The sequence below is a fragment of the Sceloporus undulatus genome, chromosome 5, assembly GCF_019175285.1.
Source record: "Sceloporus undulatus isolate JIND9_A2432 ecotype Alabama chromosome 5, SceUnd_v1.1, whole genome shotgun sequence".
Taxonomy (NCBI): Eukaryota; Metazoa; Chordata; class Lepidosauria; order Squamata; family Phrynosomatidae; genus Sceloporus; species Sceloporus undulatus.
This window is the reverse complement of record NC_056526.1, coordinates 18,083,489-18,110,010: the sequence shown is the minus strand read 5'-3', so window position 1 is coordinate 18,110,010 and position 26,522 is coordinate 18,083,489. Positions and strand designations below refer to the sequence as shown.

General features: G+C 38.5%; 1 protein-coding gene and 1 long non-coding RNA gene across 6 annotated transcripts in view; one reads left to right on the top strand and one right to left on the bottom strand.

Annotated features, from left to right (window-relative positions):
* MICAL3 (microtubule associated monooxygenase, calponin and LIM domain containing 3) overlaps positions 1-26,522 on the bottom strand; it is a 233,615-nt gene that overhangs the window by 66,907 nt on the left and 140,186 nt on the right. The window contains exons 20-26 of the mRNA XM_042468591.1: positions 24,586-24,642; positions 23,407-23,520; positions 21,923-22,030; positions 16,460-16,567; positions 15,209-15,395; positions 13,212-13,300; positions 11,021-11,108 (exon numbers count right to left, since the gene is read on the bottom strand). Of these exons, the coding sequence (XP_042324525.1) occupies positions 11,021-11,108; positions 13,212-13,300; positions 15,209-15,395; positions 16,460-16,567; positions 21,923-22,030; positions 23,407-23,520; positions 24,586-24,642 (751 nt within the window). The remainder of the gene's footprint in view (positions 1-11,020; positions 11,109-13,211; positions 13,301-15,208; positions 15,396-16,459; positions 16,568-21,922; positions 22,031-23,406; positions 23,521-24,585; positions 24,643-26,522) is intronic.
* The window catches only part of LOC121931171, a 32,509-nt gene continuing 29,447 nt past the window's right edge, over positions 23,461-26,522 (top strand). For 3 of the 5 annotated variants that reach the window (XR_006104090.1, XR_006104088.1, XR_006104089.1), the window contains exon 1: positions 23,461-23,618. This is a non-coding gene — a long non-coding RNA (uncharacterized LOC121931171). The remainder of the gene's footprint in view (positions 23,619-26,522) is intronic. The other 2 variants (XR_006104086.1, XR_006104087.1) reach the window with 1 other exon arrangement.

The following is a 26,522-nucleotide window of genomic DNA, read 5'->3' as shown; positions in this document are numbered from 1 at the left end:
TGCATCCTCACAGCCAACCCAGCCAAGACCTACTTCCAAAAGACAAATATATAGGGGGCTGGATGCCCAGCAGCTGTTCATATATGCTCTCTGAGCTCCCTTCTTTTGGCCCAGTTGTTTTGTCAATAAGATATTTTACAGAGTATTAGGACAGTGCAGCTTGGATTTTGGACTGGAACCCTGGAGACCAGGGTTTGGTTTCCAGCTCAGTCATGAAAACCATTGAAGGGAGAGAAGAGGCAGGCACAGCTCCACCATGCCTAGCCCAGAGAAAAATGAAGGGTCCATCAACCTGGCCTCGGAGGGAGAGAAGAACCAGCAGTATAGCTGGACTTCATTCCCTTCCCCACTGTCATGTCTTGTTTTAGATTGTAAACCTAAGGGAGGGAATTGTCTGACAATTTGTAAGCCACTCTGACAGAAGGGTATAAATATTCTGAATGAATGAGTGACCCTGAGCAAGCCAAGTACTCTCAGCCTCAGGGGAAGGCAATGACAAACCTTCTCTGAACAAATCTTGCCAAGAAAACCCCATAACAGGTTCACCTTAAGTCGGAAACAACTTGAAGACATATAACAATAATACTTTTTAAAATGTATTTAATATGATTTTATTTGTTAGCTTCTTTGACTCCCATCTTTACGTAGAAAGATGCATAAATAAATAAAAAATACATGCAAACACAATTCACTCCAGTTAGCAGAAGTTTAGGAAATACCAGGCCACTATCCATGAAAGAAAGTGTTCCTTTGCTCAATGCATTTTGTTGCATAAGGAGGTAGCAAATGCTGAGTGACTTAAAGCAGAAAAATACTACGAGGGCTTCTCCTTGGCAATAAAATAAAAACAATAACCAGTTAATTAAGTTAAAGGATCTGCAACCCTTTCATGATGGAATAGCAGGATTGGGCCTGCATGGGTACATGAACTAGATAAGGTGCTGCAAATAGCACCGTAAACCAGAGCACAGTAGCATCAGAGAAATATAATAAATGCAGGAAGGGAATTTTGCTGATTTTCAAAATGGAATAAAGAGATCTGCAGCTGCTCAATACCCTCAAGGCACCAGATCCTATCTGATCTAGGCAACTAAGATGGGTAAGCCCTGGTTAGGAGTTGGATGGGAGATCGCCAAGGGATAACATGCTGTAGACTATATTTCAGAGGAACTGACAAAACCACATTCAAGTATTACTTGCCTAAGAAAACCTGTCAAAAATTCATGGGATCACCATAAGTTGACATGAAATGTGAAGGCACATACACATATACACTTTGTCTGTGCTATTTTCTCTATTTAATATTTTCTCTTTTTTATAGTTTTACTGGCCCCCCCCCCCCCCCCCCGATCAGACCAATGCATTCAACAGATGAAACTGCTTCTTCAACAGACTTGGAAAAGGCATAAAACTCCTTACCCTCTATAGTGCCTTTCCCCTCAAAAAGGGCTCCAGAGGATTCAAAAACTTTCCAGAAACACATTTGGACATAGAGACTTTTTGGAACATGCAGAAGGCTACTTGGAAAGGGAAAGAGTTCTGTTTGCTTAAGGATTCACTAACATGATGCTCCATGTGCATTTGATATTTTTTGTCACTTTGAATGTTACTAAAACTGCATGGAATAAGTATTTTCAACATAAAATGAAGTAATATCCTTCCCTCTTGTCAAGACTCATTCTGTTTTCAGTTCCTAGGCCCATACTTCAGCAGAAAGGAGAGCAGCAATTAGGTGTGAATAACATGTTGAGAATCCAAATGTTATGCTGGTAAAATTAGATGAATTCACAAAGAAGCCCCTCTTGTGTCAGTCTGGAAACACATGAAAGGTCAGTCTCAAAACTTGATAATGCATCATCTCCAGATCTTTCCTTGATATGTTATGTAATTAAAACAGTGGTATTAAAAATAGAGATAGGCAACTGTGACCCTCAAAATGTTTTTCCTTGCAACCCCTACCAGCTAGTGCAGCTTATTATGAAATCTTATGTGAATGGTAATCCAAAAATATTTGGAGAATCAATTTCCCATGCCAATTTAAAACTTTGTCCCTTTAGAGCAATGGTACACAAGCTTTTCTTCTTCAGTTCTTTTGGACTTCAAATGCCACAAGTCTCAAGCCAACATATCCAAGGGTCAGTGATTCCAGGAACTGAAGTCCAAAACATCCGAAGAACTGCTACTTTAAAGTTTCTAGAGTATGGACCTCAAGGCTAGTCTTATACAAAAGAAGTTCAGAGACAAAAGGAAAGGAAGAAAAAGAGAAAGGACTATATAAACGTTTGAGTCTACTTTTTATTTAACTGAAATTTTGTATTTCAAATCCCGCCTAATGTATCATCATTATAAGGAATATGTTAAAAAAGCTGGCAATACAGTATTAAGGCATTTAAAACCCCATATATTTCTTATAACATTGACATTATGAGGTCATGCTTGGTACTGTATTTTGAAATGTCAGAAGTAAGAGTTTCTTCTCACACTCCTCAATTCAGACAAGGCTGAAGTGGGAGTCAACATAGCTCAGTGTGGAAATAAAACCATAAGATAAATGTTCAATTAGTTTGCATTTGTTAGCATGCAGAATTTTATTTTTTGCTGAGCGTAAAAAAATTACATTTCCCCGTTTAAATTAATTTGAACATCCTCTGTTTCAGTGCCTCAGAAATTTATCCAACAGATGTGGGAATTTTGAGCCCTTTTCCTAATTATAGTTCCACCCATAAAGCTAAGCAAAAGTAATGGCTTTTTGTGGGGTTTTCGGGCTATGTGGTCATGTCCTGGAAGTTTATTCCTGATGTTTCACCAGCATCTGTTGGTGGCAAAATGTCAGGAATAAATTCTTCCATAACATGGACACACAGCCTGAAAACTTCACAAAAAACTATGAATTCTGGCTGTGAAAGCCTTTGACTTCACAAAAATAATGGCCTTGGTGAGACCTATGCATGTATATATGTGTTTATATATATGTATGTGGGTATGTAAATTGTATGTCACTCTGTCTTTGCAGAGCTTGCAACCCACATCCTTGGCTTTTAGCTTCTGTTACAATCTGTTTCACAAGCAGAATGTATAGACAATTGCAGAGCTTTGAACTGAACTTTAAAGTCATGAGTGCATTCTGACTCTCATTGTCCTGTTTCCTGCCTTCTCCTGTGGGGTGGTACACATTTCAATTTGATAGCCAATTACAGTACTGTACTTGTTATCTCAAAAAGAACAGTTGGCATGGTGGTAGAAGAAAGTAATCTGATATTCCAAACAAAATTAATCCACATTCTAATGTGCACTGGAAGTTATGGAGTACAAATGATTTCACTGTGATTGTTTACAGTGAGCTTAGCTAGTACTTTTGAGTGCATAGTGTTTAATCAACATGGATGATTTGTCTAGCTCAACAGTTGCATCTCCACTGTAAAGCCACACCCTAGACAAGAACAACTATCTAGCATCACTCATGTTGTTATTCTTCCAGGTTTTTTAATGAGTATTTATTTCACCATACTCACCATACCATTAATCTATTAAGCACCATAATATTGTCTGAGTTGCTTTTTTTTTTGTAGCATTTAGCACAACCATACTAGTTACCTCACGGCTGTTACCTCTCATATACGTAATAGTTCCCCACAAGAGTCATGGCTCCATGACAGCAAAGATCACTTTGGGTCTGAAAGCTTCTTAAGAGTTTGGTATACTCAAGGCTTCTCTTACATATCTCTTCTTGCCATTATTGTAAATACTCATTGACAGTTCACAGAAGAGACATAAGTTTCTTTGCTTTTTTTTTAGTGTGTACATCTGGAAGGAAAATCTAGGTGCTGAAGGACCATGGAATACTCTTATTGTGCCAAGTCAGCTGAGTCAAAAATATATTAAAAGAATATTGGGAGGGCAGGCACATAGTAATGAAGACAGCATGAGCAGAGGGTGAATTTATATATTGATTTGAAATCATGAGAGTAATCTTTGCTGTTCTCTAGGAGGAAACCTGAGAACAAGTGGTCATGGGTGGTACTATTTAAAAGAATCCTATTGCCTTGGAACTCTGCATGCTACAGAACCACAAACTAGAAATGCAGGCATTAAATTATACTACATATGTTCTTGTCCTGCCAAATTCTGCTTGGAAGTATATTTATCTTAGCACTAGCCAATGGCTAATTTCAATCTAATGTAGAACTCCATCTCCTGGAATCCGCCACCTCTTCAGGCTGGAAATGTAGGAGACAAAGAACAGAAGGAGTAGAAAAGAAAAACTCAGGAGCCTGAATAGTGTTTGGAATTTATTCCCTTTTTTTAAATGTGAGAGGCAACATTTGCACAAATACGTATTGCTTTCAGAAAAATAAGTTCCAAAATTACAGAATGTACACACACATACAAACCTCTGCATCACCACAATAAGTGCAAAAACAACAACAAACCCACAAGCCAGTAAAGTGCAACATCTCAAGGTGGATATACTGAGGCTTTTCTGAGCATATTCCCCATTCCTCCCTGAGCCACAGCCTAAATCTCAAGAAGCTTGTCTTTTCACATATTTGGCATTTCAAAATTGGAGATGCTGAACAAAAGCACCTAAAATTAACTGCTGGAAGAGAAAAAGACAAACTTAATTTGAGATTCAAGGTATTTAACTTTGAAACAAAAAAGACAATGTACTGTATACAGTTTAGGAAAATGCTCAGAATAACTCACATCATCCTTCAGGAAATGAATTTACATATAAATAACAAAGCAAATCACTATAGTCTATATGGTCAGAAAAGGGAGGGGAGGGAAAGAAAGGTGATCTATATTTTTCCTTCAGAAAAGGGGTTCTCAATAGGATTTTATGGTGGGTCTCTGATAATCTTAGGAATTTGTATATCCACTTACCCATCTATGGATTTCTGTAGAAATTCTAAATCATTTTTCATGTTGTAAAAATGCAGAAAACTGCATTTTCTCTTGCAATCTGTTTCATCCCTTGAGTAGAAGGGATGTGGCCCTCCATATAGCCTGTGACTTGTCAGGACTTGCCAGCATAGCCAATGGTGAGGCATTATGGTAACTGCAGGCCATATGGAGGACCATATATAACATTTCTATACATTGCACGCCTGTGCCTTTGCATTACATATTCTGGATTCTTATTTGTAGTTACCTCTCCATGTGTCCTGTGATCTGATAGTTTCATCCCTCCACATCAATCCCACCATAAAAACCTAGCAAGAGCACTGAAGGGGAACATGATGGGATCTAGGAACAGTCTCTCAAGATAGCTTCCAAGCTAAGCTCTGGAAGACTTTTCCTAATACAGAAAGGTCCTGTCCTCAATCACCCAGTGCACATACACAATATCCAGTTCTCCAGATACCAAGGAACTTCATTCTAACAGCTATTCTATGTGTTAAGGCAACTAAATGGAGATCTCTAAGAAATGCATTTGAATGAGGGTATTCCACACAGAGGTTTTAGTTATTGTAATCAGTATACTTTTATCACTTGGTATAGGTTAAAATGTGTAGCTTATGAGATACATACAGACAGTCCTCATTACTAGATACATATACCGGGTAGGGCCTAATTTACAATGGCTATCAAACAGAAGCAGATTGGAAATCTCCAGATTGTTGTTTCAACACATAAAAGAACCCTTAACTTCTTTGAGATGACTAAAATGTTTGGGACTTTCATAAGGTTCTAAGAGTTCTTATCTGGGTTCAGGAAACATGTCTGGAAATATTATGAAAAATAATGCCTGCATGTTCAGAGTCTATAGAACAGGTTTTTAACTGCTCTAAAGACTGTTTGGCTTATAAGGATACACTTTAAGAACCCCAGTTTAACACTATTTTATAGATTTATAGATTGCTACTGTGGATATAAAGGAAACTTAATATTTCAAAACAAGAATGAACCTCAAATGTTGTCTTTATTGTGCAAGATAATTTATTGTGATAGTTAGGAATGGTAAATGGGTGGCCCTCCAGTTGTTGTTGGACTGCAATGTCCAACATCCCTTATAACTGGCTAACATAGCTAAGCTCCAGTTCAACAATGACCACAGAGCCAACAATTCCTCACCTCTAATCTAGACCCTTGAAGGTTTTTTTTTAATCACAAGTAGAAATGTGCTCACCTTATAGTTAGTTTTGTGAAACAAGTTCTCTCTAAATACAGAAACTGGTACAAACTGAGTGCAGGACAAGTGAAAAATTACATGACCCAAGATCAACAGTGCAACTCACAGGTGGGCTTACTTCTGTGACTTAAGCTTACATCCAAGCCTAGCAACTGTGTTTTAACCATAACAACAGTCATTCAACTATCCATTAAGGATCAAGGAAAGGTAAAGGGCTGTGCTTCATATGTTGCTGAACTGCAACTGACACTGAACAATGCCAGCATAACTACTGTGGACGAAAACTGTGAGCTGCAGTCCAACATCAACTGGAGGGCTACATTTTGCCCTCTTCACTCTAGATTAATGGAGACCATGTTTATTTCCTTTTATAATCTACAGATTCAACAACACAGATATACACCAAATAACGTGTTGAAGAATAAACAAAACTGGCCTGTAAAGACTAAGGAAGATATACTATTTTTAAAAATGTGTATCTAAGAGATTCAATATACTATAAAAACAGTTTCACATTGGACATTTCAATAAATGGGTATAATTCATTCATTCCATATTGCAGCTGCCATGATACAACTATCACAATACAACAGAGAGCATAATCACATTTACCCCTCAGCTGAATTATGGCTCATAAATTAGTTTAATGTCTCCTTATTTTGTTGCACAACCATTTTTGCTTTATTATTATTATTATTATTGCTGAATCAACCTTCTTGCATGGATATAACACTGGGTTAGATCATATCCAGTTCTTTTCACTGATTCCCATTCCTTCCCCATAATTATTAATTGTTCTCTTATCAGATGCAGAAAACAATCTTTGGCCTGTTACAGACTGCCAAAATAAAGCTGCTTCGGGTCTCTTTGGAGGTATGCTGTTTAAATGATGCATGCATCCTAAGAATCCGGAAGCTGCACCACAGCTGCACTCCAGTGCTTAGGAATGGAGTGTGGCTTTGGCGCAACCTCTGGACTCTTAGGACCCATGCATCATTGAAATAGCATACCTGCAAAGAGACCCGAAGCAGCTTTATTTTGGCAGTCTGTAACAGGCCTTTGTATTATCAGAAAGGAGAAACTGTCAAAAGAGCACAGAAGTGAACAGAAAATCTTAGGACTCTAATCACTAACCAAAGAATTACTCTTTTATACCCTCATCCCATCTTTTAAAAACACATATACACAATTAAATTCAACTTGCATTCATCAAGAACAGGCAGGCTTTCCTAACTGCTATTAGCAACCCAACCAATGTTCATTCAGACCTATGAAGGAATAACAGAATTACAATATTCTGTTTCATGTGATTTTCTAAAATGCACTGTAATACTGGCCATATTGGTCTCCCTAATGACTATAAGTGTGCCCCAAAATTGACTGTTAGCCCAAGAATGGGACAAGTAATCTTTCTAGTAATCTAGAAGTCTTGGTCTATGTATGTGCCGTATTTCAGTTATCGAACATGGAAGTAGCTTAATTTCTTTGGTGTACAATGTTAAAGATGAGATACACCACAAAGAATATAAGCTACTTAAACTTGCCTCACTCTGAGGGGAATAGCTGTATAAATAATCTTTTTTCAAGTATTTCTTGTTGTTATTGAGATTCCCTAGGCTATGTGTTTCATGGCTCTTGCCCATGGATGATTACCATAATTTCAATATCCCTGTATGTCAGTGAGAGAAATCTACATAACTCTTAAGGGCAAAGAGACTGTTCCAAGCCCATTAGACTTATTGGATAAAACATTCCAAAATATTTTACAGACATTTAGAACAAACAGCACTTGTTATTAAAAACATGTATAAAACCAACACTCACTGTAAAACATTCCAAAAATACAAGAAGACATACAACTATTATAGGATACAACCACTGAAAAGCAAGGGACTCTTCTCCCCCCACATTTATTGGCAATAGCAGCAGTTGTGCCACACAGGCAAATACAGAGATTGCTTGACACAATACCCCCAGAAAACAGTACAAGGAAAGGCTTAATGCAGAATCTGCTACAAGCATGCCAGATTTCAAGCACAGAAAGCAGCAGTCACAGCTTGAATCACCCTTTGACCAGCAGAAAGGGCTGCACCTTATACAGACAGTTTGCAAGAAGTTTTTTCCCCCAGGTAGCAGCAACAGAAACAAAAGCTACTCATTTAAAGCACCCACATGTGCCATGCACACTCCCTCACAAATCAGAAGCACCTATGGGGAGGAAGTGTGGCCTGCTCTACTGGCCAAGATACATGGTTAAGTGAGTTGTGCCTTTTATAATAGAATACACAGTTCTACAGGCAATCATGGAACACCTACGCTACAGGAGGCACACATGCCAGATATGATAAAAAGTGCTTACTGTTCCCTGACTATTAACCTAATGCCTGAAAACAGAAGAATTTGCTCTTCTGCTATCCACCTTGGTTAACAAGCAGGGAAGGGAGAGGGTATAAAATTTCATAGTAGCTGAGCAAACACTGATTGTATATTTGATTTAAACATGCAAACAGATTAAGCACTGCACCACTGACATGCCTTGCCCCATTGCTATGATCCAGGAGTCAGCTGGGAACAGGCAGCTGACCATGAACATGGCTCTGTGGGAGGTACAGATTTCCATTTGCTCTAAGATTGCACTTTTGTGCCTTTTCCAGTCCAATCCAACTGTTTTATTAGAAACATGTTTTCTCTTTTAAAATCACAAGAATTTTGCAGATTATAAAATACAACTTTCTGCATGAACTCCATCATACATAATACACAATTAACCATCAATGTGGAGTTCCCCATTGCTGGCAGTTCAAAGTTTGTATGAGGATTTGGCAACTTTTATAAGACAGGTCTTAGTGTGAAAATGATTAAGCTGGGTTTGAAAACTCCCAGGATGATTTTTTTTATATAAATACTTTAAATTGGTATCTAGAAATGCAAACATGTTCTCATTTCTGAACATGTGAAATGCTGACTTCTAAGTGTTCTAACACTGTCTTTAGCTATCCTACATATTCCATACTATAAAGGCTGGGATTATTCCAACTTCAATTATTGCTATCATCTAGTTTGTAGAGAAATTTTGATTGTCATCTATATAAATACATACAAGCACAGGCGAACACATATATGCACAGAAGCAAAAATATATATTTTATTTCTGATCTCAAATATATAGAGATGTTTCTAACAGCTTTCCTAGTGAACAACACACATTAAATTCCTGCATCCTTTCATTCACTACTGAACCTGTAAATTCAAGCTATTTTTTATGAACCTGTAAATTCAAGTGAGTTTTGTAGACAGCAGAGAGTATTAAAATGAGATGCTCACTCCCTGCCCTGACCAGCAAGGAGCAGGAATTACAAGGTAGAGAAATAAAGGTCAGGATTAAAGTCATGCTAAGTTGAAGAAAACAAAAAACACTTTATTTTGACAGCCAAATATGGACTCTTCTGCAATAGTAATGAGAAGCTGTATATATTTGAAAAGCTTGCTCATTATAAAGTATTTGAGAGAATGATAACATTTAATTCTTTGAGATAGGGAGGCAAAAGATGTCTTTCAAATGCAGACTATCACTGTGTGCAATCGTTTGAGGAGGGAAACCGCCAATGGGGAAAAAAATCTCTCTAATCTTTCAATCATACTTTCTCAAGATGCTTTAAAAGGATTTTTAAAAAATCTTTTAACTATCCAGTAGAAAGGCAGATTCCTTTACAGAAGTATAGCTATTCAGCTTTTTAAAGAATTTTAAAATAATTTGGTTTCCATATTCCAAGATTAGAACTCATTCTAATTTCTCAGATTCTAGACAAGGATAGATGTTGAGAGGCAAAGAGAAAATGTGGACCAAAGGAGAAAGTCTGTAGTACTGTATAAAGAAGCCTATCTCCCATATAGAAAGGAATCAAGTTTAAGATTAAGCAGAATGCCCCCAACAACATTTAGTCTGGCTTGAGAGCCCTGTTCCAAAGCTGCTAACAGGAAAAGCGTGTACTTTGATAGGGGATACTGTAATTTTCCAACACCAAGATAATGCAGGATTAAAGACTACAGCTGTAGGCTTTAAAGCATACCAAGAAATCCACTGCAATCCCAGTTTGAAAAAGTCATGTTGGTTTTGATGTTTTGTTATGTAGATAGCATGTTACTGAGAATTAGGTGATACAGTACTGTATTTGGAGTTCATGTGATCACAGAAATCCAGTTAACATGATGTTTATCACACTATACTCTTAAAGTGCTACTATTCCACTCTGCCTGAGAATTCTAAATACCCCTCCTTAAAACTGCAAATCCCAGAATGCAACAGGAGGCAGCTAGAGGAGTCAAAGTGGAATAGTAGCACTTTAAGAGTATAGTGTGATAAACATCATGCTCTTCCAAACAAAGATAATGCTATATCTAATTCACACATCAATACACTCTTCTGCAGATAACATTTAGATTAGATGGACCTATCCCAGAGCAATCCTGAACTGAGTCTTATATTTATCTGAACTTGAACAATATTCAAAACAATACTCTTATCAAAATCATTTTGAAGGATCCATGTTTCCCAAAATACAAAACGATTTTTGTCCTCCTCACATGTCAGCCTCAAACTCCTTCTGAACAAATGATACAATCTTATAAATCCATTATTGCTGTGTTAATATCCTAGTGCTGATAAGAACTCCCCCAATATCTGCACAAGAATCTCCGACTGGACATAGAGAAAGGGGACCCCAAAAGCCATCAACTGGCACATAAAAAAGGAGTCCAAAGGATTTTGAGCTATGTGTTGCCCAACTGAGGAAATAGTGCCTTGAAGGAGCTGGTTTGCCACCCTAATTCTGTCAAAGAGGTGGAGCGAGTACTGCATCACCCTGCCAAACAAGGAAGCAGAGCTACCTGGGGTCCTCTCTGATGACGAAGAGATGGAGTTTGCACGTCCTGCACCATCAGCCGCCATGTTGTCTTGCTGGGTCCCTTTGTTGTCCTGTGGGAAAAGATATGGAAACACACAATTTAATGTGTATATAATATAAAAAGAGGCAATACTCAGTGACCAGTTAGTTGTTCCTTCATAGAAAACCAGACACTAGGCATGCTTATGGCTAGTTCAGTAACTTACTGTATATAATCATATATAAGTCTAGAAATTTAGGTATAAAAATTGACTCCCAAAACCTGAGTCGACTCATCCAGGGTCAATGTAAGTACTGTATTTATATATATGGTAAAAGGCAAGAGTTTAATCTGACCTAGAAGCACTGGCCCCCTTCGACTCTCTCATCCATCCAGCTTTTAGTATATTCACTTATAGTTACACCTGCTGTAATTTTGTCAGTTCTTTGGCATTGTTTTCCTTTACTTTGTCCTTTACATCCTTCGTTATATGTGTCTAAGTTTTATCCTCGTCTTATTCACGGGTCATATCAAAATCCATAATTTTGGGCCCCAAAACTTGCCCTTGACTTATATATGGGGTCGACTTCTAGTCAAGTATATACTGTACAGTACGGTAGTACTTCTAGTAGGACATTTGGTATTATATGCTCCCTTTCCCTACAGCACTGCTTTGAAGAATCTAGTCTCATCTGTCTTGTTACTCTGGGCTCCCAGCAACTGCAACATCTGGGTAGGGAAACCTCCTTTCAACCTGTTGAGGACGACACTGTGTTCAAGATAACCTGTCAGGGATTACATACCAGTGGTAGGCAGGTCTTAAGCGAGCAGTGTATAGAGACCTAGTCAAAAGCAGGGCCCTCTCCCCTCTCCTCCGCCCCCCAAACCCTAACCCTTCCCCCCTTTCAACTTCAGGCCACTGGATGAGGAACACATTGCTTTAAGAAATGAATGGACCATTTGCAGAGGGCATCTGAAATTAAGCCTCAAGTTACCGACACCTGATCATTGGTGTGGGGAGTTGACATGTTACATCACTATGCCCCTAAGCCAGGGGTAGGCAACCTTTTTGAGCCGGGGGCCGGGTTGCTGTCCCTCAGATAACTGGGGGGCCGAAGCCAAAAAATAAATAATTAAATAAAAAAAATTAAATATATAAATAAACCAGGACAAATGTAGGACAAAATTTTCAAATGGAAGACACTTTTTTTTAAAAAAATGGAGGACACGCGAAAAAAATTGCTGATTTTTAAAAAAATGTTAATATAAATGCATGTTTCTGAGGCTTCTATAGACAATTGCCCCCCAAAGGCCCCGGTGGCAATCGGCGGCAGGACCGGGCCAGGGGCCGGTCCCAAGGCCTTGTTGGGCCGCATCCGGCCCGCGGGCCGCAGGTTGCCTACCCCTGCCCTAAGCCTTCCTCAGTCATCATCTTCTTAAAATAAAATCTTACTAGTTTTAGTTTACTGACAGCCATCTTGGATGCATATTTTCAGGCAGTTACGCAGGGTGTAAATATTTAAATACAATAAATCATTTAAATATGCAGTATAAAACTAAGCAGCAAGATCACGTACTTCACATTTTAATATTTCATTAAAACATGGGTGTGTAAAACCATAGATTCTGCTACTTGAAGCATTATGTTGGGAGATTATATAAAACCAACTACAGAAATGAAATAAATGTTTGTTACTTTTCTAAAATTGGTCCTTGCCCAGTTCATCGGAAATTCAATGTATTTTCTGAGGATAACATCTCCTTTTTAAAATTATGGCCACGTTTTAATAATTAGCCACTATGCCTTGATTTTGAAATCATACCTGAAACAGTGTCCTGGTAAAAATGTATCTCCCCAAAATACTGTGAATAGAAGGAAATGATGCGAAGGAGTGCATTTTATTATTTTTCATAACAGATTGGAAATATTGATTACATGCTATGTATTTTTACCTGTTTTTATATACCTATTTCCAGAACTCTTCCTTGATACTACTATTTTGAATTCATAAATTTCCCCATTAATTTTTTGGATTCAGAGGCCTACAGCTAACAAGTCAGGCAAGATAACTTGTGATTCATATGTGATGCAGGGAGATTATGAATCTCCTGCAAGAACAGCCTTCCCCTTCGAAACAACTATGAACCACTTTCTAAGGCAGTCTTACTGAATCAAGGCAGAGAAACAACTTACCTTTCCTGACAGAGGGCCCACTGCTGGTCTCTTCCTCTGTGCATAACCTGAAAGTCTGTAACAGTAGTGAGGCTTGCAATAGAATTTTCCTGCAAAGAGAACAAGAGAGAGAACAAAAATGAGATACATGGAAGCTGCAGTCTGATTACACTGTGCAATGTTAGTTTCCCGGAACCTTCTCTATCCTGCCACATCCAACATACATGGAGACAACTGCGGCTACAAGTTTAATTCAGGTTAATTTCTTTCTTTTTCTGAAAATAATGGATTTTCCATAGGGTGTCTTCACAGTCATTAAATCAACAGCCAATCAGTCACCAGAGTGGCCCCGGGAAACTTGTATGGTATCATACACTAACAAAGCAGTACTGTTTAAGGAACAAAGGCAGTATCACATGAAAATCTGGCAAAAGTACTGCTGGAAGAAGCAAGAATCAATGAAAAGAAGGAAGGGATGGGCATTAACTCCATCCCGACTAATGTTTTGTAAGGAGCTCAAGAGATTTTTGCTGAGAAGCATGATAAAAATGTTTCAAATAAATAAATCATGACAGCCCAGATGACATCAAAGTTCAAATCATTAAAGTTGTCCTGAATAATTTTCTAACACAGCAAGACATAGGCACTGAGCATCTAGTTGAGCTCTATCTTTCATTGTGTTGCTGAAGGTTCTCAACAGAAAGGATAAGACTAAGCTGAATCCCACAATCAAGATCCTGGAGAAATGAGAAGCTATGAATTCACTTTATTCTTGGATAACCATATTAAAACATATGGAACCTCAGCTCCTACAAAATTTGATGGCCATGTTCCCAAGACCTTCCAGGTTAGCCATATTAACATCAACATCACTTTTTATTATTGTTAGGAGGCTTAAGGTTATTATTTTGTCCACTGAAGTTCAATATACTTACAGTACTTATATCCAATATTTGCCTATCTGTTTTTTAAAAAGCTAGGGCATTGTTGTTGTTGTTGTTGTGTCTACAAGTTGTTTCTGACTTATGGTGACTCTGACATGAACCTATCCTGGGGATTTCTGGGACTGAGAGTGTGTAACTCATCCAAGGTCACCCAGTAGGTTTCCATGGCTGAGAAGGGAATCAACCCTGGTCTCCAGAGTTGTAGTCCAATGCTCAAACCACTACACCATGTTGATATTTTATGGCATTGCTATCTCAACTAAATTCATTCAGCAGTAATTGCTTCTTTTTTTAAAAAAAAAAGTCATATAAACTGTATTGAGTCCAAACTTAATTATGTTTAGAGTAGACCCAATGAAACTCTCTGAATAAATTAGATTAATTTAAGTGCTTTTACTGTATTCATGACTGCAATCTAATCCTTATGCATCATTCAGACCCAAAGCATCTCTCTCTCTCTCTCTCGGCACTTGGACAACTGATAAAAAAAATAAAATAGAAGTTCTTAAAATGAAAAACTAAAAAGTACATTCAACTCCAATTCAACCAGCTTCAGAGGGTGATCAGAATGTATATTTCTTGGAACGGCCTGCCGGATGAGATCCGTCAAATTGCTAGCTTAGACAGCTTTAAAAAGGCTGTCAAGACAGATCTCTTCAGGCCTTTCCTGAATAAAAGTGCCCGGCCACAGAATGACTGCCCCTCACATCATGTATTAGCCCACCGCTCTGCCCTTGTTATACGTACTTTTTTAAATTCTGTTTTAATAGATATTTTAATTGTAACATGTTTAATCCTGTTTTAAGGGGGGAATTTGGGACACAATGTTGTGAATGTGGATTTTAATGTGTTGTGAGCCGCTTTGATTGTCTCATCACAGAAAAGCGGGATAAAAATAAAAGGTTTATTTATTATTATTATTATTATTATTATTATTATTATTATTAGATGAACTGACTGCTAAGCAATGAACTGACTGTGTAGATATCCTACAGTTTATTTCAATGCCTGCTTATTTCTAATGATTTAAACTAATTTCGAGTCCTTATACACTAAAGGATAAATTTCACTCACCATCCACCAAATCATAGGCGTAAGATGATAAACGCAGAGTGGTGGCACAGTATTCACATTTGAAGCAGCTGCGGTGGAAAAATTTGCCTTCAGCACTCAACCTTTCCATCACATAGACCCGCTTGTGGCAGAAGAAACAGACGTCACTGCCTCCCAAATTTGGAGGGAACTCCTTTTTCAATGAACCCTAAAACAGAAAGAGCAAGGAAAAACCTAGAGTTATCAGCTTGCCTTTGCTTCTGCATTAGAATAATTCTGGTATCCTTCATAGGTGAAGAGGAAGCTTCCAAGTAAAAATACCAAGCAGGTACCTAGGGGTAATTCAAAGGCCTTAGCATGGACACCACAGAAAGCATGACTTCCAGTCACCTGAAAATGAAGTTTGGTAGTACACAGTGAACTAAAGAATCTGTAAATAGTACAGTTTGTTCACACAGCCTTGTCACCTTTCTATACCACCCATCTCTAAAACAGGAATGACGACAGATTACTTACCTCATGGTTGTGAGACAAAAAATGGGCAAATAATTCGCTAACAAATAATACACAATTCAAGAGAAAACTGGAAAATAAAACAAAACACAGTGGGTCCTCCACGTTCGCTGGAGTTAGAGGCACAGGATTCTCATGAAAGTGGAAAAAACATATTTTTTTTTAACCTGAGGTTAACCACCTACCTAGGAATTACTTGGTCCTCCAGTGCAATTTTCTGTAGTCAACATCCACCAAAATCTGACCAGAGAATCATGTTGGAAGGCCTACAAATGTGTAGAGCAATGTTTTCTCTAGGAATTGTTAGCGCTTCACTCACAACTCTACGGTCAACTCCCAAAGAATTGCGCTGGAAGACCTAGAGCTTCCTAGAGAGAACACGTTACTCAAATCTGTGAACAAGCAAATCCACAAAAGTCAAAGCCACAAATGTGAAGGGCTGACTGTAATGGATCATAATAAAGTTCTTCTCTTATCCGGGGAGAAAACTGCCACTGACATTAAGGCTTGAACAGTGATGGTCAAATAGCATCTCCATACAAGAACTACAAAGATGCCATCTAGCTCTGAGTGACCAAGATTTCCTTAACTAATCAACTGGAGGACCCACAAAGTCAGGTGAGGGAAGAAGCAAGGAAATGCTCATTTCCTTTCACTAAACACTGAGGAAACACTAGACTCAATAGTACAACGTCTAAGGAAGAACCTTCTAATTTCTAATCACAATGACACAACACCTTCTGTACTTCATTGTCTTACCAGTTCCTTCTTGTCTAGAAGGGTTTTAGGCTGGTCCTTCCTTTGAAGCTGATTGGCTATCTGCTCAGCCAATGAGCTCACGCCTCCTGTATACATCTTTATATACTTCTATCGGATGAAGGTAAAGGGTAGGGGACATTAGACGAAGAAGAAAAAAACGAAGGAAAAGAGAAACAATAAATGCATGAGGAAAACTAAAGATGAAAAATAGTGGGGAAAGGTGGTGAAGGGCAGTCAAACCATGCCAAGACAGTGGTAAATGCAAGCATGTGTGGCACAGCATCTGCCATGTAGGTGATGTCAACAATGACTGGTGTGGTCAGCATTTAATGTAGTTATTAATGGCTTGCCACACAAAGACCTGGTCAGAGACTACTTTTCTTGCCAGAGAATTACACCGAGAAGTGGCTGAAAGATGAAAGGCCAAGCTATTTCAAATTCTAGCTCCCCAAAATGCTTCCTCACAAGTAACGTTACAAAGATTAAATTCTTTCTATACCCCATTTTTTTTCTCTTGACTGATAATAAACAATAGTCTCCTCATGCGGTGAAATCAACTGAGGGAATTGCCAGCTTCTGATTCTCTATTACATTCCACAGTTGAAGAGTAATGTGGAAACACTCTTTTCATGGGGATACCCAATTACTGGGATACTATGAATATTTATGATACTCCAAAATATACACTGGAGAATAGTGCAGTTTGGATAAAAAGCCATGTTGGAGTAAATGGCAGGGAAAGATTGTAGGAAGGATTTAACAGTCCTGAATTTATTGGTATCTGCAGCATGCTCAGGAATAAATTCTCCTTTGCAAGATTGCAAAAAATGCCTCAAGAGTCAACATGGTATAGTAGCTTTCTTGGACTATGACTCTGGAGACCAGGATTTGAATTCCTGCCATGGAAACCCACTGGGTGAACCTGGGCAAGTCACACTCTCTTTGCCTCAGAGGAAGGCAAAGGCAACCCCCCCTCCCCCGAACAAATCTTGCGAAGAAAATGCTGTGATGGGTGTGCCTTAGGGTTGCCATATGTTGGAAAATGCTTGAGGACAAACAACAAGAGCAACAAAAAAATGCCACACAATCTTCACTGCTTCAAGAGCTATTTAGACAGCACATTACACCTCACAAAAAGTACACACACAGTGTAATGTTTCAGAAATATATTGGAAAGGAATATACGGGCAGGGAACCGTCTAACTAAAAAGACTGTATGTACAGCGCTGTGTAAATTTACAGCGCTTCATAAATAAAGGTTAATAATAAATAATAATGGAACATATGGAGACCTCTCCACAGATCCATGCCTCCCCTCATCTAACAAGTCACAAAAGCTGCATCATCCCAATCTAAATATACAGCAAAGGGAAAAGTAGAAAGGGACTGCATATCCACTTTGCAGGAAAACATACTCAGAAAATAAATGGGATCAGTTTTTTAAAAGAGATTGCTTAAAGGTTGTTCCACTTACTGCAAGTGAATCTACTTCATACAAAGGGGCACAGGGTAGACCTGCAAGCCTGTCTAACCATCTTCTGACTAGAGATTGCAGAGATCTGAGGAGGGTGGGGAAGTTCCACTAACTGTTAAGAATCCCAGGAACATAACAGCCCTGACAGATCAGAACAAGGGCTGATCTGGTACAGCACCACCATCCATTATGCTAAAAGCCACTGAGATGTACAGAAGCAAAGCATGAAGGCAACTTGTATTTGGAGATGAATGAGATAGGAGTTATTTTGTAAAGAAACAGTTGGTGACATTCAATAACTTGATTAATGTACTAAGTGAAGAAATGCTCTATTTCATTTGTCCCAAACCTAGTGTTAATCTATTTCACCATGTGACAGAGTAATAGTATTATGCAAAGGAGAAGTCCTCATGAGCCAACCTAATGCCATGATTAATTTCATATACTCTGTTATGCCCCATTTTGTTCTAAGCTGACAATATCCAAGCATTTTAGCTTTGTCTAGTACAGAAGATTCCCTGTTTTCTTTATGATTATCTTAGTTGCCTCTTAAGCAACCCTGCAGGATCCATTTGGATATGGGCTAACCAGAACTATAGCCACTACTCAACATGAGACTGCATAGTAGATTTATATAGAGACATCACATTCCTTAATATTTTGCAATTCCTTTCTGAACTGCTGCAGCATAGATTTTTACTGAGTTTTGCACTAGTGAATCAAGTTCTCTCTTTTGGAGAGTTGCCACCAGTTAGTCTCAGGGTATACATGAAGTTGATCAACCCTCCCCCTATATGAATCTCTTATTCAAAAAATAAGCCTCCGTATTTGTCAGGAGATTTTCGCTTGTGGAGGGAAGACTTTGGTTTGTGACTCCTTTGTTTTTCCATCCCATGAGACAGTGTTGAATATAAGAGTTGTGGTAAGATAGTCTTTGCTTTCAAACATTTTTAACAGACTAGTAAACACATTGCCAACCACCCCTTCTTCCCAAAATATTTTACCCACTGGTTCATCTCCTCTTCCCCCTGGGCAGAAGACAGGCAGAAACTTCACAGGATGGAGCCCTACTTCCCCCCACCCCCTCAAAAAATTCAGAGACTGTCTGATGGGGTGAAGACCTCTATCTGCTAAAGTCAGAAAATTGGGCCCTGGCTTTAGATCAGAACCAGACTTTCCCAAAGATTCCAATTTTAACAGCTAGGGCAGAAAGGAAAATTCAATAATCAACCAGGAATTTGTTTTAAAGCAATTAGTTAGAGGCATAGTGTCAAAGACCACAAAAGTAGTTTTGTGGTAATGTTTAGAAGTACAGTATTACTTTAATTTGTTGTTCTACAAAAATAAATAACTACTTTTTGGTTACTTAAAAAAATCTTCTGAATGTTGCAAGCTACTGGCTTGTGATATAAACAAACTTGCAACCATCCACTTCATAATTGTTTTAACAAGGCATAAAAGAAGCCAGCACTTGAACCCTATGATATCCTTCTTCCTCCATTTAATCTGGCCACATACTCACAATGATAGGTTTTAACTCTCATTCACTAATATTGTAGCTAAAGGGTGAAACAGATGGGCAAACACAGGTAGTGGCCCAAATCCGCCTTGAAGTCAGCTGAAAAAGGCAAAGATCTGCTTCTTTTTTGGCTGGCTTTTCCCGTCCTGTTGCAGCCCCATGATGTTCCGGCAGCATGTGGCATCTAAACGCCACACTGCCGGAGCATCTTGAAGCTGCCCACATCTAGGCAGCCAGACGGCTTCAAGACATCTTGGGGGGTGGGGGTGGCGGTATCTAAATGCCACATCGAGCTAACTTTTACAGCCAGTCTGTTCTGGCCTTTGGTTACACCTTCATGAATGGGCAAAGAATTAAGGCAACTAGATACGTCACAACTAGCTGGTTATATCAAAGCTTTACTCAGGAATATAAATTCTATCTAATTTTCAACTCCAGCCCATAGGATTGCATCATTTGAAAGGATTAGCTGCTCAATGGGAAGACAGGTATCTGCATGCTGCCTGTTCCATCTTGTAGAATTAGGGAACATGAATTAATATAACAAATGAAATGCTTCCTATAGACCAAATTCCTTGAATTAAGGGTAAGGCAAGCTGAAAGCATCTCCTACTCAATATACATTGCTCATCAAGGCAAGCGTGATTTCAGTGTAAGACGTTACAGTATAAGATGTAGAAAGCATTAAGGTGATTTTGGTTACATACAATAAAGCAGAAAACAAGCATTTACTTCCTGGAAAGACTGTTCATAACCAAAGAAAATTTCCTCGCTGCAGTCCCCATTCCTATCAATGTTTGATCCCCGATATGAAAACCTTTCTACTATTTTTATTTCCTCATTGTCTAGGTTGAATTTATGTAAATGCTCCGTGTTTTCTTTATGTTCAACAGCAAGCCTGCCTTCGCACTTTTTTCTTTGATCTTGCTTAGTAGTTGTTTCATGTCTATGAGGTTTTCTGCTAGTATTATGGTGTCGTCAGCATATCTCAGATCACTGATATTTCTTCCTCCTATTTTCACTCCTTGTCTGACCTTTTTGCCAATTGGGAATCATTCTGTTTCTCCATGTTCTTCTGTTCTGTCAGTAGCCTCTTGTCCTGAGTACAGGTTCCACATCAGGACTATCAGATGTGTTGGCACTCCCAGGTCTTTAAACCTTTCATGATCTATGCAGTCACATGCTTTGCTATAGTCTATAAAGCACATGCTAATTTTCTTTTGAAATTCCTTGGTGTGCTCGATTAGCCATCATATGTTTGAAATGTGGTCCCTAGTGCCTCTTCCTTTTCTGAACTCTGCTTGGATCTATGGGATTTCTCTTTCCATGTATAGTTGGAGCCTATGTTGCAGAATTTTGAGCATAATTTTGTTTGTGTGGGAGATTAGTGCTATCGTTCTGTAGTTGCTGCAGTCCTTTGTGTCTCCTTTTTGTGGATGTGGATGTATATTGATCATTTCTAATCTGCTGGCCATTGTTTTGTTTTCCGTATCTGTTGGCATACATTGGTTAGCACATTGACTCTGTCAATGTGGACTGCAGCAGTTCAGTTGGAATATCATCTATTCCTGGAGACTTGTTTTTTGCCATTTCTCTTATTGCAGCTTCCGCTTTGCTTTTTAGAATTTAGGGCTCATCTTCATATGGCTGTTCATATGGCTCTTCGTTCCACGTGTTCTTCATGTTGTCATCTCTTTTACATAACCCTTCTGTTTACTGCATCCAACATTTTTTCATACCTCCCTGGTCTTGAATTATTTTTACTGTCATAGGGTGTCCCGGTCCTTGGTTCACTATTACCACTACCACTATTACCACTAACATCACCATCATCACTAACCAAACTTTGTTTTCAATTGATAGACTGAACCCAGGAGTTCATCCTGATTTCAATATCTCATCTGAGAACAAACTACAGTCAGTAGTATTTATGGTGGTGCTAGTTCAGACATTAAAGAAAAACAGTGTTATTCAGAAGGAAGAAAATTACAGTGAAGAAGAGCATTGGCCTGAGGAACATGGAAGAGCAGAAAGGGAAGAATCACATAAGCCCACAATGCATTCCTGATTACCAAACCATGGTTAAATGATGGTGTCCTATGGTATCCCTATAAGAGTACATTACTGATCTGGGGGTGGAGCCATCCAGTTATGGATAAGAGATTCAAGATTCTATGGTAGGTGTGTTGCTTTGTAAAATGTTTTGAGAGTTTTCCAAACAAACTGAGCCCATAACTTTGAAACATACACATATACATTATATCCAATTCTATAATACTGTAGTTGCAATAATCAAGACAGAGGCAGCCTAAGCTTTCTTATTTGTGGGTGCATATGCTAAGCTCTGCTGAATCAAGGCAAAGACAACTAATCTGCCTAGCTTTATCCAGCGGCACATTTTTAAGTGGCAGGAGATGGAGTAGGCCAAGGTATGCAGCCAGGTGCAGCTTGAAGCCCCACACCATGCTACCTGTCTGAAGGAATCAGATGAAGGAGAAGAAGGGCGGCTGGAAGAGCGGAGGCTACAGGAGAGCTCCCACTGTTCAACCACAGATCGACGAGATCGCTCAGTCTCTGGCTATAAAATAAAGATGAGAAAGTCAGAAGATGGCATTTTTAGAGGCCACATTTATAGAAGCCTTTGAAAACAAGAGAGGTAGAGATATCTTTTCTTACAGGTGAAGTAGAGCTGGAGGTTTGCTCTACATGGCCTAACTTGCCACCCTAATTTCAACTTATCAGTTGTTTGGAGAAATGTTGAACACTGAATCTAGGAGCTAATTCCAGTTCTGAAAGAACTTTTACCACTTATCTTTCAAAATTCAGAAATTAGTATCAAAATTAAAGAGCTTTATGATGACTGTGAGCTGTGAACTCTTTTAAATTGTATACTAAGAAGTGAAAAGAAGTACAAAATGGAATTTGGAAACTTAAGAAGAATGGAATGGAATTGTATCTTTTAGAAGGAATAAAAACATTTTAATCAGGAGCCAGAATCTCTGAAAGGAGAAGTAAAAAAAAAATCCTTCTAAAACTACTATATGGTAATAGTTGGAGAATGTGAGGCTACCAAGTAAAATGCAACAAAATCTGTATTATCATTTATGAGCCTCTTCTACAGCATGACTATTTTTATGTTGTTTAAGTCAATGTACAGAAATAATTCATATTTAAATTTAGCAATAAGGTGAAATACATTTTACTCATTTATGTGGGCATAAAAACATATTTTGATTCCCATCTGATGACATGGATAACTGTGTGTGAACACAACTGATACATTGACATACTAGATCAATAAAGTAGAGTAGATACTAGGAATATGTATGTTTCTTTACTTCCTTTAAAAATGTTTTCCAAGCCTGTCTGGTAGCTGGGATTTATAGACTGTTGTGGTTTTGGGTTACTTCCTAGTTCCTTTGTTTTGGGTTACTCGTTAACAAGTTAATTTTATAGATCCTTGTTTCCAAAACCCAGTTAAGTACCACAGCCACCGTTCGATTCCAACCTGGCAAAGTAATGCTTCACTAACATTTTTTGCATGTGGCAAAAGCCTTTGAGAGACTCTGTCCTAATCCATGGAAGCACAAACTCTACTCTTGGTCAAAAGCCCATTTCAGTTTAGCAGCTTCCTTCCCACATAAACCACACTCTCTTTTATTCGTGCTACAGACATCTATTCAAAAAACAGGCAAAAGTACTGATTCAGCAAAGTAGAATTATTTGTTAGTAAAGTAACCAGAAAAGCAGAAGAATGTCAGCTTTTTTGTATGTGGAGGTTTTTGTGTAGTGAGAGCAGCTAAAGGTGTTATCTTACAACATGATAGTGTACTTATCACTGATTAACTAACAGCAGCTAATGCCAGCCATGATACAGCTCAAATAGTCTTTCATTTCTCAATCTAAGGAACTGCAAGCAGACATGAAGCCCCAGACAAACAGGAAGGCAGTCACCTGATGCCTGGTTGTTGGCCTTTGCTCCAGGAGGGCAGCCAGCTGGCTTGCCCTTTGCTCAATGGTAAGCGTGCGCTCTGGCACACGGTCATCTGAAGAGAACTGATGTGGTCTCTGAAGGATAATGGAAGAAAGTGAATAAAAGAACACTAGAAAAAAATATTGAACGAAAAAGCACAACAATTATGAATAGAAGCAAAGCTGAAAATAAGGTCAGTAAAGTACCAGATCATTCAATGTCTATAAGGTGTTTGTTAAAAGCAGAAGCAGAGGAAAAGAACAAGAGCTCATAAAATGTTTTACATAACAGTAACATCCCTCATTAGAGGGGTCCTACAGAACACACTAATAGTAGTCAAAGCTTCTCCATGTTTGATTAAGAAGCCCAAATGATTTCACTTCCACATAAGCATGCACAGGATTGTATCCTTAGAAATCTGTCAATTATGCATGTATGGTAGTGGAATAACTAATATTGTATTTAGATGCCTTCAGTGCAACAACACAGATTAGTTAGTACTAAAAGCAACTGCACTAAGAGGCAGAGAAAGCCAAGACTAAGAAATAAAGTAGACACAGTACTAGTGGGAGAAAGCGAAATGTTTAAAAGTCTTGGTTCTTTGTGGGTTTTTCGGGCTATGTGGCCATGTTCTAGAAGAGAACATGGCCACATAGCCTGAAAAACCCACAAAAAAACATGGATGCCGGCCATGAAAGCCTTTGACTTCACATGTTTAAAAGTCCTTTCTCATTTTCTTTCTTTCCCCATAATCTAACATTTTAGCCTGGTTACTTTGGAGAATGGATTAGATGCTGATGCGGTGGCCATGTGGGGAAGCCCAAAAAGTCACAAAGAAAAGCAATGACAGACACAAGATTGTATGGCCTACTCCCAAAGAAAAGCTGTTTTTCTTCTGCTGTACCATGCCAAAAATCAGTGTTGAGCTGTGCCAAACAGAAAAAGCACACAACATACTCTCTAGAGTGGGCAAAAGCTGGTACTCCTGTGAATGCCAAACTACACATACACTATGTTTAGAAACATTTTTACAGCAGCACTGCACTGAAGTATTAATAATATCCACACAAAGGATAATACCCTTCTCTCCTGCTATTCCCATTGCACTCCCCCAAGATTTCACACACCCTTCTCATGCTGTTTTGTTCATGCTATTTTACCCTTTGCTGGCTGGGACTCTGTTTTCCAGCTCGGTCTGCATGAAGTTCCTTGTTTCTCTGCAGGCAAAATAATTAGCTTAACAAATCCCAGACACACATAAGAGACAACACAGTCCTGGAAAGGCTTTCATGTTTGGCAAAGTTCATCTGAATACAATGCAAAATATACTTATTCAGTTTTAATCAGAGCAATTAAAAAAGACACTTTATACAAACTGCATTAGTAATTGGTGACACAACTGCAAATGTCCACACAGTGATAAATGAGATTCAGGAAGGAAGGACAGTTTCCAAGAAATAGCTAACGTTAGTGCATTCAAATATGTTCCAATAATATTTTTTCAATTATGGCCAGTTAACTGTAAATCTAGCAAGATATGTCAGTTGAGCTGAAGTCACCAGATTTATTTTTCATACAGAAGTCATTTTGGGGGGAGGGGGGGAACCAACAAAAACTAAACTTACTTTAACAACAGCAGGACACGAGACTTCTAATCAACTAAAATCCATAAACTAGTCCGTAATATTCCTCAAGATTATGGGTGTCTCAAAAAAGAAGACACACTTCTTTTTGGTTTGGTTACCCACCACATCCACAGAGGTACTATTTTATCAAAATGCAGCTTCTGGGAACTCACAAACTTGTTCAATATGTCATGAAAAGAGACTGACATATCTATGCTACAGCTTTGAAGACACTCTTTATCAGTTTTCTGAATGAAAGCAAAGTAAGTTATGTTTCGACTTAATTAATGAGTGTGGCTATTTTTTAAACATAAAATAATGTTTTACTTTGTGAAGACAGAATTTACAAGTCTCAGTGGCAAGTCTCCTAACAGGAAGTTATCTTTTCCTGAACACTAAATTTAAATTATGATTAGTGCCTCAGATATTCAAATGTGAGGAGAACACATTTACCTTACATTGAAGGACATCAACATGAAAATGCATATTAAGAATAGCCAGGGTCCCAAATATATGTGCCATGCTCATGTAGCTAGGGTTTTGATTTGCAATAAAAAATTACTCAACAAGGCATTATTTGGGAATGTTTTAAGGACATAAATTGGAAACCAGGACCAGAAAAGCCAGGGATATCAAAGGCCTAAAGTCACATAATTTGGTGGGATTCAAGCATTCCAAATTATTGCCCTGCTGATTAGTGGTATAGTAATCAATTGGCAGAAGTATGCGGGAACAGCAGTAGCACTGCACACAAGAGGAAGTAAAGAAAATGGAAGCAAACTAGAACCAGTAGAATTGTAAATCCTTTGCAGGCTGTCACATGTAGTATTTTGGGGACACCTTGAGTAATTGGGGGACATCTTTGCCTCTTCTAATCATGCCAGACACACAAAAAAGCTACAAGCAAGGAGCCCACAGTTGTCACCTCTAATATCCCTTAATTAATCAAAGAATTCTAAAATTATCTTTTTGATGTGGGAAGGAGCAGCACTACAACAGGCCCTACACCGTAAGTGTAATCCTGCTGTTTGTGTGCAATCACTGTCTCTGGCAAGAAAATGAAGAGAGTTACTGAAAGCCTCTGACCCTGATATAACATGCACGTAAGAATGTACATTTCATCAATGGAGAAGCAATGGACTACGGTAACAAGCTACTATAAAGAGCCCCCCCCTCCCAAAAACAAAAGTAGTTTACTGTGTTTGGGTATCACTAGAAATTGTCCCAGTTAAAGTATCAAGAATAACAGCTGAGTAATGTCAAAGTAGCTTTTCTCCAGACTGAACGTTTCTGTTCTAGGGTTTCAAGTTACTATGTACTGTATATTACAAATAATGGAGTGAAGGAAGTTCTAAATACACTAAATTAAATCAAAAAATAAAAAGAAGTATGTGTAGTTGTGTTACTGGGGTTTTCTTTGTGAGGAATGGGGTAGGATTTCTAGATGCCTCTTGTCTCTATATAGTGTGGTC